General features: G+C 42.7%; 1 protein-coding gene across 1 annotated transcript in view; it reads right to left on the reverse strand.

Annotated features, from left to right (window-relative positions):
• Positions 1 to 1,157: 1,157 nt before the first annotated feature.
• LOC140390209 (uncharacterized) overlaps positions 1,158 to 14,323 on the reverse strand; it is a 175,624-nt gene continuing 162,458 nt past the window's right edge. The window contains exon 3 of the mRNA XM_072475175.1: positions 1,158 to 7,418. Coding sequence (XP_072331276.1) covers positions 3,667 to 7,418 — 3,752 coding nt within the window. The 3' untranslated portion in view covers positions 1,158 to 3,666. The remainder of the gene's footprint in view (positions 7,419 to 14,323) is intronic.

Raw genomic sequence — 14,323 nt, forward strand, 5'->3', positions numbered from 1 at the left:
ACCTGCTGGTTGAAGATCGCACATCATCCAACTATGATATAGCCCATAGGCATATTACCACAGCATCCTGATTACTTTGCGTCAGGCTGTCTTTCTCTTCACTCTTCCATTTCCTTGATACTGACAAGAGTGTCCCTCCCAACCTTCCATCAGTCTCTGTGCAACCTGTCCCTCATGTGAGGTCTTTCTCCTTCCCCAACTCCACATGTCTTGGTGCAAGCCCTCCCCTCTTGTCCCACATGAACACAAACCCCACATGCTCTGGAATCTGTGTACATCCGCTCCAACTCGTGTAGTTCTGTTCCTACTGTGCCTGTGTTCCAGTCTTTACTGTTAGACTCGAGCTTCCACTTCATAGCTTGCCGCTCTGCCTGCCATCGTTCCTCTCCCAAATCCGAAGTTCGTCCACTGCCCCGTGTCTCCATCCTCCTCTCCGTCACAATCCACCATCCCCATTTTGTCCCGTGTCTCCTTCCTCCTCTCCCACCACAATCCCACCATTTCCCATTATGTCTCGTGTCTCCTCCATCCTTCCCACCACAATCCCAATATTCCCCATTCTGTCCCATGTCCCCCTCCTATTTTCCAAGCACAATTCCACCATTTCCCATTCTGTCCCGTGCCTCCTTGCTCCTTTCCCACCACAATCCCACCATTCCCATTCTGTCTCGTGCCTCCTTGCTCCTCTGCTATCACAATCTCACTATTCCCCATTCTGTCCTGTGCCTCCTCTCCCAACACAATCTCACCATTTCCATTCTGTCCCGAGTCTCTCCTCTCCCACCACAAACCCACCATTTCCCATTCTGTCCTGCGCCTCCTCTCCCACCACAATCCCACCATTCCCCATTCTGTCCCGTGTCTCCTCTCCCACCACAATCCCACCATTCCCCATTCTGTCCTGCGCCTCCTCTCCCACCACAATCCCACCATTCCCCATTCTGTCCTGCGCCTCCTCTCCCACCACAATCCCATGTTGCAGTTCAGTCTAATTTGTTGCTGACGAGGCTCTGAATGGGAGGGGGTGTTACAGCACCCTGTGGTCAACTCCAGCTCCACTCGCCCCGGAGTCACAACACAAGGGAATTAACCAGTAATTCATTGAAAATATACCAGATTTCTGGCCCTTGGCTATCCAATAATGTCAGTCAAGAGGCTTGTAAGCTTAAACACAATTACTGTTTATTTATAATCAGAACAAATAAAGAATATGCAGTAAAACAACTACTTAACAGCGAGTGTATCGCTGACCGCACTAAACTGCACCCACACTCTACCCATACACACAATACAGACAAACACAGAGACGAAGGGAAAGGGTGAAAAATAATAAGGGTTAAGCAGATTGCTAAGAGTTTTTGTTCAGATGATGAGTTCTTCAGTATGAGTGTGGTTTAAAGTCTCTGGTCCACAGCTTGCAATATTCTTCTTTGCAGCTCAGCAGTGCATCCTATTTGCAGCTTTTCCAGGAGAGGCCTCTGGCTTCTTTCCTGCAAAGAGAGCTATCAGATTCTGGTCTCTGCTTCACCTCAGCCTCTTTCCTGCAAAGAGAGCTAACAGATTCTGGTCTCTGCTTCACCTCAGCCTCTTTCCTGCAGAGAGGGCTTTCAGATTCTGCATTCTGCTTGCACAGTCTTTTCTGGAGGGAGAGAGAGAGCTCTAACACTGAATTTCTAGAGCTAATTCATCAGATTTTTGAGAGAGGTTTAGTATTCCTCCACCCAGCTTGTAGAATTGAAAGTGAAATTTAAAAAAACAGCCATATGATGCGAAGAAACATTTCAGTAAGACCAGAACCAATTACCACTGGTTACCTGCAAAGCCCAGCATTTTGAGCCAGTTCATTGGTCAGCAGCCAAGTCAGACAAAGCGAGTCATTACTGATCTCTCCCCTGCCTGAATTTGGAGGTACTGGCCACCCACAAACTGCTTTGCCTTAAAGATACAGGCTGCATTACAGTCACAGGTCCATTACTCATCCATGGATCAAAGTGCTAATAGCAAAATAGAATAAAGGGAAAAATAGAGGAATAGACAGGAACAAACAGGTGGGATCCTCACAGGGGGTGTTGGGATCAGTGTGATTCCAGGGAGTAGGGTTTTTATTGAGCATCCATGACATGGCAATGGATGTACACACGGTTCCCGCCATGAATCATTCTGAAACTCAACCCGTCATCCGCTTGCCATAATTGGAGAGGAGGAATTTCCAAACTGTTTTCCCGTCGGCAGGTTTCCCATTTCTGGCCTCCCTCCAAATTTTCTGGCCCCGCCCACCACAAAACCTACCACAGGCTGGAGGGGAACATTTACCCTGAGTTTCTCTTTTCACTCTCACAGACCCTCATTTCCAATTTTTCCGGCGGCAGCGCACCCCCACCCCTAGGTTTCCCAGAGGGAGGGGTGGCTTCAATGGGAAATCCCATTGACAAGTGGCTGGTGTAGATAATCCCGCCGGCAGTGAGCGGCGTTGCCGAGAAACACGGAGCCGGGGATCCGGAGAATCAGCTCCCTGTGTTTTAACAAATACACCTGATTGGGGAGTCCAGACTTTAATCCTCAATTTCTCTTCCACATTTACTTTCTACAACTACTTCTTACTGGCAATATACTGTATCATTGTACAGACTGTGGAAACCACACAAGAATGTTCCTTCTTATCCTCTCCCTAATGATCTTGTTCATCTCTCAGGGCAGATACTAAAACTGTGACCTTTATTTATGCTTCTGAATTCTTGGTTTCTCATTACTCTCCCTGATCCAAGTACAAGTCATTGTTGTGGAACCACATTACTCTCCACTGCTGTATCTTAGTCAAAATTCACCGTACGACAATTGAAAAATGGAACAGCACACACATATAATTCTGTATATTTTTCCTGCTGAATCATAGAATCTCTACAGTGCAGAAAGAGGCCATTTGGCCCATCAAGACTGCACTGACCTTCTGAAAGAGCACTTTACCTCAGCCCATTTCTGTAACCCCACCTAACCTGCACATCCCTGGACTCTCAAGGACAATTTTTGTCATGGCCAATCCACCTAAGTTGCACATCTTTTGACTGTGGTAGGAAACCGGAGCACCTGGAGGAATCCCGCACAGACACGGGGAGAAAGTGAAAACTCCACACAGATAGTCATCCACGGTTGAAATTGAACCCGGGTTCCTGGTGCTGTTTTGAGACAATTTAACCGATAGTGAAGAAGAATATTTTTGACATCTCAAACTTAATTGTCCATTCTGATGAGTCTATTGTAGTCTTTTGGGATTCTTACCAGTAAAGTCTCTGGTATGTGATCATCTGAACACAAATGTCTATTTGAGAATTTACAGGTTGGGATTTTCCATTTAGCCAACAATTCCAAAGAGTCATTATTCTCAGAGTTAGTCCTGCTAAAGTTTAACAAAAAGAGTCCTGTACCCTGCAGAGTTATTTAGATCAGTGAAATAGAATGAATTCAATCAACCGAGAGAATGGAGCTCTCCAATTGGAACCTCTGGATATAGTTAGTTTAATTAGTGAAATAGAATGAAGCATTAGTTTATAGACTGAGCAAAACAGCTGTTCTCCACATAAGGGAAAGCGGATAGAGTCAGCAAATTTAAAGCTTAAAAATCAACTGGGTGAAACATCAGCTTCCCACCTTTGAAACAGTTGAATGATATTAATATTTATCAACAAACTCTCCAAGTTGACTGGCTTTTTCACTGATCCATTGGCACATATTAGACACCCTTCCTTTAACACCTTTTCTTTCCTTTGCCCTTTCCTTTCCAGCTTGATATTCTTTCCATTGCTCTGGTAACAGCTCCTCTTTCCCGGCAACTTTTGCGATTAACTGAGCCTGTTGCTTGACTTCGTTCAGAGACTGGATTCTCTCGATGAACCCAGGCTTCGCCTCCTCTTTCTCAGATTGAATCAGCAGATCGATGTAATCTGGGGTTGACAATGGGTTTGGTCGGAGAGCAATTTCTTCAAGTCTTAAAATGCTTTGGGATGATTTTTCAATTAATTCCAACACGACATCCTGAACATCACCAAATTCCTGCTGAAGTTTCTCCAGGATTCTCTGCTGTGACATCTTTTCACCAGATGCCCTTTCATACTTTTCCTTCAGCTCACTGTATGTCTGTTTCTCGTTTCTGGTTTCATAAATAAATCTGAACTTTTGATTGAAATGAACATTCCAGATACATTTATTTGGACAGACTGTGCAGTAACCATCACAGTCCATTGCTGCACATCTCTTTTTACCATCATCATTCAGGATTGGACAGGGATAGTGACAGGTGAAGTGACATTTTTGACAGTTGGTTATGTAATTATCCTTCACTCTGTTTTTCAGCTTTACCGGAACTGTGATTTTAATTTTATATTCAAAATCTTTATTTGCATCCAGATCGGCCTGGTGTTGGTTCAAAGCTTGTTTTGTCTTCCTGATCTCCTCCAGTTTTGTCAGACCTGCTGTGATCTGAGGCTGTAATCCCTGTACTGCAGCCTGCAGATGCTGACGCTCCCCAAGGACCTCCTTTGTTAAGAGTAAACTCTTTGTTTCCATTTTGGTCAGAGCTGAAAAAAATTTTTGCATACTGATCGATCCCATCTTCCAGAACATCGAATCAAAGTTATCACCCTCCCCCTCATCGCTATCACAAGGACTGCTCCTGTTGGCAGAGTTTCCAGAAGCTGATCTTTGAGCAAATACGGCTGAATTGTTGAATTTGAAGTGAACTGGAAAACCTTTTTTATCTTTGGGACACGGTACCTCAGCAACATTGATGGCCTCCAGAACAGGGGGAACCTGCCCATCTGCAAATGTCACCAGGATTTGGATATTCTCAGCAATATCTTTACCAAAAATGGAAAGAATTGAGTCAAAGATATATTTCTGTGTCTGAGTCAGACGAGCCAATGAGGCTTGAGCAACAAAACACACGGCATCGATCTGATCAATGCCATCTGGGGAAGTAAAGAACTCTCGGATCTGGTCAGTGATCAGTTTATCTCGGGTTAACCCTCTGGTATCTCCGAATCCCGGTGTGTCAATGATAGTGAGAGAGTAATCAATCTGGAATCCTTCTCGATGGTGGAGTTCATAGGCAGTGATTGAGGATGTCTGACTTTCAGCCTGGGATCTTCCTGTCCCTTCATCTATTAATTTATATCTGAAATTGTCCTCCCATTTCACACCCAGGATGTAGTTGATCATTCCGTTGATGAGGGTTGTTTTTCCAGCTCCTGTTGCTCCAAGAACCATGATTTTCTTGACACTGTGATTTCTGGTGCGTTTTCCGAAGGAGCATTTTACACGATGTCCATCCTTGTCAAGTTTCTTCTTCTTTAAGGGGAGGGTGTAAATGGAAGGGTTCCCATTGGCTGTTAATGTACTTTCTCTGCAAAGTTTCTCAGCTAGTCTCTTTGGTTTATTTTTATCACTTGGTTCATGAGAACCTCCTTCTCCACAGACAGCAGACACTTGCACTCTGTCGGATGTCTTGGGTCCCTCTAAAGTATAACGACATTCACTGTCTGTTGTCTTCATTGCCCTCATCATTACATTAATCTGGCTGGAGGAATCTGCCTTTTTTTCGCAGTTAGAACTCCCTTTCAGAACTCCATTAGCAGCAGCTCCAGTCTCAATTTGTTTGAACCTGTTGAGTATTGCAGAGAAATCACCAGGTAGATTTGTAGGGAGTGTGGTGACACTGTAACTCTCACTGACCGGACTGATCCCTGCCTTGGTCACTGCTCTGTATTGGAATTGATATTCCTGGTGTGGCTGTAACCCGGATATTGTGAAGGATGTGGATTTATCGGATGTACCAACAGTTGTCCATTCCTCCTGTTGGGTAGCTCGGTACTCCACCCTGTACCCAGCAATCTCACCAGTACCGTATCTCGGTGGCTGGAATTGGAGGGTCACACTGTCATGTGTTGTTCCACTAATCACAGGTCTCTCCGGCTGTGACGGGGGTTCGAAGCAGTGACTGACCACAATCCCTCTCTCATACAGGGAAATCGATGCTCCCACATTACTGTCATCCTGCACAGAAGCAACAATGAACTTTGTTTTCCCTCGTGCTCTGTTGGCTGTGGCAAAATCCAGGAATAATCGAGAGATCGCCCTCATCTTCTGGTATACAGGTGCTGAGTTAAACCACTGCTGGATGTGATGTTCTGCACTAACTCGGTCAGCAGGATTTGGTATCAGCATTTTCTCAGCTGTGTGAGATTGTAGGTAACTGTCTGCTTCTGACAGATAGAAATCCTCTTGATGCAGTGATGTGAATGAGAAGCAGACCACATACTCTGTCTGTGAATCCAACACTTCTCTTTCGAACTCACTCCTTGATTTCACAAAGTGTATAGCTGTCAATCTCGTGAGATAAGATCTCACCACATTCATTTCCCGCTTCTGGTTAGCCAGCCATTTGGTCAGTGACTGGTGTTTGAATGGTGACTGTTCCTTGTTCTTCAGAATATCCACCAGTGACCCCTCCTCCTCCCCACCTCCACGGATAGATGGTAACACTCTAGATAAAGTCTTCTGGAAAACCAGTTTGTACTCCAGACACATCTCTCGGAATTTATTTGTCCGGTTCCCAATCTCTGGAAATTGAGCAGTGACACTGTCTCTCATCATATCATTGCATCTCATCACTGCCTCATTGAGCTGCTCCAGCACAGACTGGCAGCGATTGACCAGTCCGACACTGATGTCTCGTACCAGCTGAGCAGCTTTGGAGTCCAGTTTGTTGAGTGGGTAGAGCCAGACTCTCATGGGCACTGCGTGCTCTCCATCCCGTCCCAGTAACTTTGGGAGGGTTCTGTAGATGTTAATGGCATCTTGGAATGTGGTGGGATTGTTTTCCAGGAAGAAATCCCCATAAAAGGTGCAGCTGCATTTCTGAATATTAGACTTTTGACCATCTGTTATTTTTAGGGAGGCCTGACCCTCAATTGCAATATTAGGAATCATTTTAATTACCTGCTCTAGGTTACCCTGAATATTCTGTAGGCTCTGTGTTGCAGAGACCTCTTGATCAAACACAAAGAAAGCCTGAGCTCCGTACAGCACTGCTGTAACCATGTGAGTTGCTGTTCCCTGATCAAACACATCCGGGTGGGTTACATTCTGCCTCCCTAAGTGGCCCATTGTCAGTTGCTCCAACCTGGTTGTTGTTCGGTATTGAAGGGTCACTCGGGCTTGTTGCTTTGATCGCTTTGTGTCATTGAGATATTTTGCTGATCCATTCACCTCGACCAATCCAGACAAGAAACTTGCTTTCAGTGATCCGTTCACATTCAGAGCCGAGGTTTTATTCTCAAAGGAGTCAGATGCAATGATGTGAAATTCTGTCATAGGCTGAAATTGTCCCTGCGACTGACGTTTCTCAAAATCGCACAGCATGACCCCTATGGGAGCAAAGATTAATAAAATGAGCGATATTGAGAAAAAGAATATCAGCAAATTCTACAAAAGTTAACAGAGAATTTGACAGAGGGGTTCTCATGGTTCGTATGGAGATTAATATAGAATCTGACAAAGAGGTTCACACGGCTCTTACTGAGATTTACATAGAATCTGAGAGAGAGGATCACACGGCTCTTACAGAGATTAATATAGAATCTGACAGAGAGGATCACACTGCTCTTACTGAGATTTACATAGAATCTGAGAGAGAGGATCACACGGCTCTTACTGAGATTAATATAGAATCTGACAGAGAGGATCACACGGCTCTCACTGAGATTAATATAGAATCTGACAGAGAGGATCACACGGCTCTTACTGAGATTAATATAGAATCTGACAGAGAGGATCACACGGCTCTTACAGAGATTAATATAGAATCTGACAGAGAGGATCACACGGCTCTTACTGAGATTAATATAGAATCTGACAGAGAGGATCACACGGCTCTTACTGAGATTAATATAGAGTCTGACAGAGAGGATCACAATGCTCTTACTGAGATTAATATAGAATCTGACAGAGGGGATCATACGGCTCTTAATGAGATTAATATAGAATCTGACATGGAGGATCACACGGCTCTTACAGAGATTAATTTTGAATCTGACAGAGAGGATCACACGGCTCTTACTGAGATTAATATAGAATCTGACAGAGAGGATCACACGACTCTTACTGAGATTAATATAGAATCTGACAGAGGACCACACGGCTCTTACTGAGATTAATATAGAATCTGACAGAGAGGATCACACGGCTCGCACTGAGATTAATATAGAATCTGACAGAGAGGATCACACGGCGCTTACTGAGATTAATATAGAATCTGACAGAGAGGATCACACGGCTCTTACTGAGATTAATATAGAATCTGACAGAGAGGATCACACGGCTCTCACGGAGATTAATATAGAATCTGACAGAGAGGATCACACGGCTCTTACTGTGATTAATATAGAATCTGACAGAGGGGATCACACGGCTCTGACTGTGATTAATATAGAATCTGACAGAGAGGATCACACGGCACTTACTGAGATTAATATAGAATCTGACAGAGAGGATCACACGGCTCTCACGGAGATTAATATAGAATCTGACAGAGAGGATCACACGGCTCTTACTGAGATTAATATAGAATCTGACAGAGAGGATGACACGGCTCTTACTGAGATTAATATAGAATCCGACAGAGACGATCACACGGCTCTTACTGAGATTAATATAGAATCTGACAGAGACGATCACACGGCGCTTACTGAGATTAATATAGAATCTGACAGAGAGGATCACACGGCTCTTACAGAGATTAATATTGAATCTGACAGAGTGGATCACACGGTTCTTACTGTGATTAATATACAATCTGACAGAGAGGATCACACGGCTCTTACTGAGATTAATATAGAATCTGACAGAGAGGATGACACGGCTCTTACTGAGATTAATATAGAATCTGACAGAGAGGATCACACGGCTCTTACTGAGATTACTATAGAATCTGACAGAGAGGATCACACGGCTCGTAGTGAGATTAATATAGAATCTGACAGAGACGATCACACGGCTCTTACTGAGATTAATATAGAATCTGACAGAGAGGATCACACGGCTCTTACTGAGATTAATATAGAATCTGACAGAGAGGATCACAAGGCTCTTACTGAGATTAATATAGAATCTGACAGAGAGGATCACACGGCTCTTACTGAGATTAATATAGAATCTGACAGAGCTGATCACACGGCTCTTACTGTGATTAATATAGAATCTGACAGAGAGGATCACACGGCTCTTACTGAGATTAATATAGAATCTGACAGAGAGGATCACACGGCTCTTACTGAGATTAATATAGAATCTGACAGAGCTGATCACACGGCTCTTACTGAGATTAATATAGAATCTGACAGAGAGGATCACACGGCTCTCACTGAGATTAATATAGAATCTGACAGAGAGGATCACACGGCTCTTACTGAGATTAATATAGAATCTGACAGAGAGGATCACACGGCTCTTACAGAGATTAATATAGAATCTGACAGAGCTGATCACACGGCTCTTACTGAGATTAATATAGAATCTGACAGAGCTGATCACACGGCTCTTACTGTGATTAATATAGAATCTGACAGAGAGGATCACACGGCTCTTACTGAGATTAATATAGAATCTGACAGAGTGGATCACACGGCTCTTACTGAGATTAATATAGAATCTGACAGTGAGGATCACACGGCTCTTACTGAGATTAATCTCGAATCTGACAGAGAGGATCACACGGCTCTTACTGAGATTAATATAGAATCTGACAGAGAGGATCACACGGCTCTTACTGAGATTAATATAGAATCTGACAGAGAGGATCACACGGCTCTTACTGAGATTAATATAGAATCTGACAGAGAGGATCACACGGCTCTTACAGAGATTAATATAGAATCTGACTGAGAGGATCACACGGCTCTTACTGACATTAATATAGAATCTGACAGAGAGGATCACACGGCTCTTACTGAGATTAATATAGAATCTGACAGAGAGGATCACACGGCTCTTACTGAGATTAATATAGAATCTGACAGAGAGGATCACACGGCTCTTACTGAGATTAATATAGAATCTGACAGAGAGGATCACACGGCTCTTACTGATATTAATATAGAATCTGACAGAGAGGATCACACGGCTCTTACTGACATTAATATAGAATCTGACAGAGAGGATCACACGGCTCTTACTGTGATTAATATAGAATCTGACAGAGAGGATCACACGGCTCTTACTGAGATTAATATAGAATCTGACAGAGAGGATCACACGGCTCTTACTGAGATTAATATAGAATCTGACAGAGCTGATCACACGGCTCTTACTGAGATTAATATAGAATCTGACAGAGCTGATCACACGGCTCTTACTGAGATTAATATAGAATCTGACAGAGCTGATCACACGGCTCTTACTGTGATTAATATAGAATCTGACAGAGAGGATCACACGGCTCTTACTGAGATTAATATAGAATCTGACAGAGTGGATCACACGGCTCTTACTGAGATTAATATAGAATCTGACAGTGAGGATCACACGGCTCTTACTGAGATTAATATAGAATCGGACAGAGAGGATCACACGGCTCTTACTGACATTAATATAGAATCTGACAGAGAGGACACACGGCTCTTAATGAGATTAATATAGAATCTGACAGAGTGGATCACACGGCTCTTACTGAGATTAATATAGAATCTGACAGAGAGGATCACACGGCTCTTACTGAGATTAATATAGAATCTGACAGAGAGGATCACACGGCTCTTACTGAGATTAATATAGAATCTGACAGAGAGGATCACACGGCTCTTACTGAGATTAATATAGAATCTGACAGAGAGGATCACACGGCTCTTACTGACATTAATATAGAATCTGACAGAGAGGACACACGGCTCTTAATGAGATTAATATAGAATCTGACAGAGTGGATCACACGGCTCTTACTGAGATTAATATAGAATCTGACAGAGAGGATCACACGGCTCTTACTGAGATTAACATAGAATCTGACAGAGAGGATCACACGGCTCTTACTGAGATTAATATAGAATCTGACAGAGAGGATCACACGGCTCTTACTGAGATTAATATAGAATCTGACAGAGAGGATCACACGGCTCTTACTGAGATTAATATAGAATCTGACAGAGAGGATCACACGGCTCTTACTGAGATTAATATAGAATCTGACAGAGAGGATCACACGGCTCTTACTGAGATTAATATAGAATCTGACAGAGAGGATCACACGGCTCTTACTGAGATTAATATAGAATCTGACAGAGAGGATCACACGGCTCTTACTGACATTAATATAGAATCTGACAGAGAGGATCACACGGCTCTTACTGAGATTAATATTGAATCTGACAGAGAGGGTCACACGGCTCTTACTGAGATTAATATAGAATCTGACAGAGACGATCACACGGCTCTTACTGAGATTAATATAGAATCTGACAGAGAGGATCACACGGCTCTTACAGAGATAAATATTGAATCTGACAGAGAGGATCACACAGCTCTTACTGAGATTAATATAGAATCTGACAGAGAGGATCACACGGCTCTTACAGAGATAAATATTGAATCTGACAGAGAGGATCACACGGCTCTAACTGAGATTAATATAGAATCTGACAGAGAGGATCACACGGCTCTTACTGAGATTAATATAGAATCTGACAGAGAGGATCACACAGCTCTTACTGAGATTAATATAGAATCTGACAGAGAGGATCACACGGCTCTTACTGAGATTAATATAGAATCTGACAGAGAGGATCACACGGCTCTTACTGAGATTAATATAGAATCTGACAGTTAGGATCACACGGCTCTTACTGAGATTAATATAGAATCTGACAGAGAGGATCACACAGCTCTTACTGAGATTAATATAGAATCTGACAGAGACGATCACACGGCTCTTACTGAGATTAATATAGAATCTGACAGAGAGGATCACACAGCTCTTACTGAGATTAATATAGAATCTGACAGAGAGGATCACACGGCTCTTACTGAGATTAATATAGAATCTGACAGAGAGGATCACACGGCTCTTACTGAGATTAATATAGAATCTGACAGAGAGGATCACACGGCTCTTACTGAGATTAATATAGAATCTGACAGAGAGGATCACACGGCTCTTACTGAGATTAATATAGAATCTGACAGAGAGGATCACACGGCTCTTACTGAGATTAATATAGAATCTGACAGAGAGGATCACACAGCTCTTACTGAGATTAATATAGAATCTGACAGAGAGGATCACACGGCTCTTACTGAGATTAATATAGAATCTGACAGAGAGGATCACACGGCTCTTACTGAGATTAATATAGAATCTGACAGAGAGGATCACACGGCTCTTACTGAGATTAATATAGAATCTGACAGAGAGGGTCACACAGCTCTTACTGAGATTAATATAGAATCTGACAGAGAGGATCACACGGCTCTTACTGAGATTAATACAGAATCTGACAGAGAGGATCACACGGCTCTTACAGAGATTAATATAGAATCTGACAGAGAGGATCACACGGCTCTTACTGAGATTAATATAGAATCTGACAGAGAGGATCACACGGCTCTTACTGAGATTAATATAGAATCTGACAGAGAGGATCACACGGCTCTTACTGAGATTAATATAGAATCTGACAGAGAGGATCACACGGCTCTTACTGAGATTAATATAGAATCTGACAGAGAGGATCACACGGCTCTTACTGAGATTAATATAGAATCTGACAGAGAGGATCACACGGCTCTTACAGAGATTAATATAGAATCTGACAGAGAGGATCACACGGCTCTTACAGAGATTAATATAGAATCTGACAGAGAGGTTCACACGGCTCTTACTGAGATTAATATAGAATCTGACAGAGAGGATCACACGGCTCTTACTGAGATTAATATAGAATCTGACAGAGAGGATCACACGGCTCTTACTGAGATTAATATAGAATCTGACAGAGAGGATCACACGGCTCTCACTGAGATTAATATAGAATCTGACAGAGAGGATCACACGGCTCTTACTGAGATTAATATAGAATCTGACAGAGAGGATCACACGGCTCTTACTGAGATTAATATAGAATCTGACAGAGAGGATCACACGGCACTTACAGAGATTAATATAGAATCTGACAGAGAGGATCACACGGCTCTTACTGAGATTAATATAGAATCTGACAGAGAGGATCACACGGCTCTTACTGAGATTAATATAGAATCTGACAGAGAGGATCACACGGCTCTTACTGAGATTAATATAGAATCTGACAGAGAGGATCACACGGCTCTTACTGAGATTAATATAGAATCTGACAGAGAGGATCACACGGCTCTTACTGAGATTAATATAGAATCTGACAGAGAGGATCACACGGCTCTTACTGAGATTAATATAGAATCTGACAGAGAGGATCACACGGCTCTTACAGAGATTAATATAGAATCTGACAGAGAGGATCACACGGCTCTTACAGAGATTAATATAGAATCTGACAGAGAGGTTCACACGGCTCTTACTGAGATTAATATAGAATCTGACAGAGAGGATCACACGGCTCTTACTGAGATTAATATAGAATCTGACAGAGAGGATCACACGGCTCTTACTGAGATTAATATAGAATCTGACAGAGAGGATCACACGGCTCTCACTGAGATTAATATAGAATCTGACAGAGAGGATCACACGGCTCTTACTGAGATTAATATAGAATCTGACAGAGAGGATCACACGGCTCTTACTGAGATTAATATAGAATCTGACAGAGAGGATCACACGGCACTTACAGAGATTAATATAGAATCTGACAGAGAGGATCACACGGCTCTTACTGAGATTAATATAGAATCTGACAGAGAGGACACACGGCTCTTACTGAGATTAATATAGAATCTGACAGAGAGGATCACACGGCTCTTACTGAGATTAATATAGATTCTGACAGAGAGGATCACACGGCTCTTACTGAGATTAATATAGAATCTGACAGAGAGGATCACACGGCTCTTACTGAGATTAATATAGAATCTGACAGAGAGGATCACACGGCTCTTACTGAGATTAATATAGAATCTGACAGAGAGGATCACACGGCTCTTACTGAGATTAATGTAGAATCTGACAGAGAGGATCACATGGCTCTTACTGAGATTAATATAGAATCTGACAGAGAGGATCACACGGCTCTTACTGAGATTAATATAGAATCTGACAGAGAGGATCACATGGCTCTTACTGAGATTA

This window comes from Scyliorhinus torazame, chromosome 14 (genome assembly GCF_047496885.1).
Source record: "Scyliorhinus torazame isolate Kashiwa2021f chromosome 14, sScyTor2.1, whole genome shotgun sequence".
In the NCBI taxonomy this organism is placed as follows: Eukaryota; Metazoa; Chordata; class Chondrichthyes; order Carcharhiniformes; family Scyliorhinidae; genus Scyliorhinus; species Scyliorhinus torazame.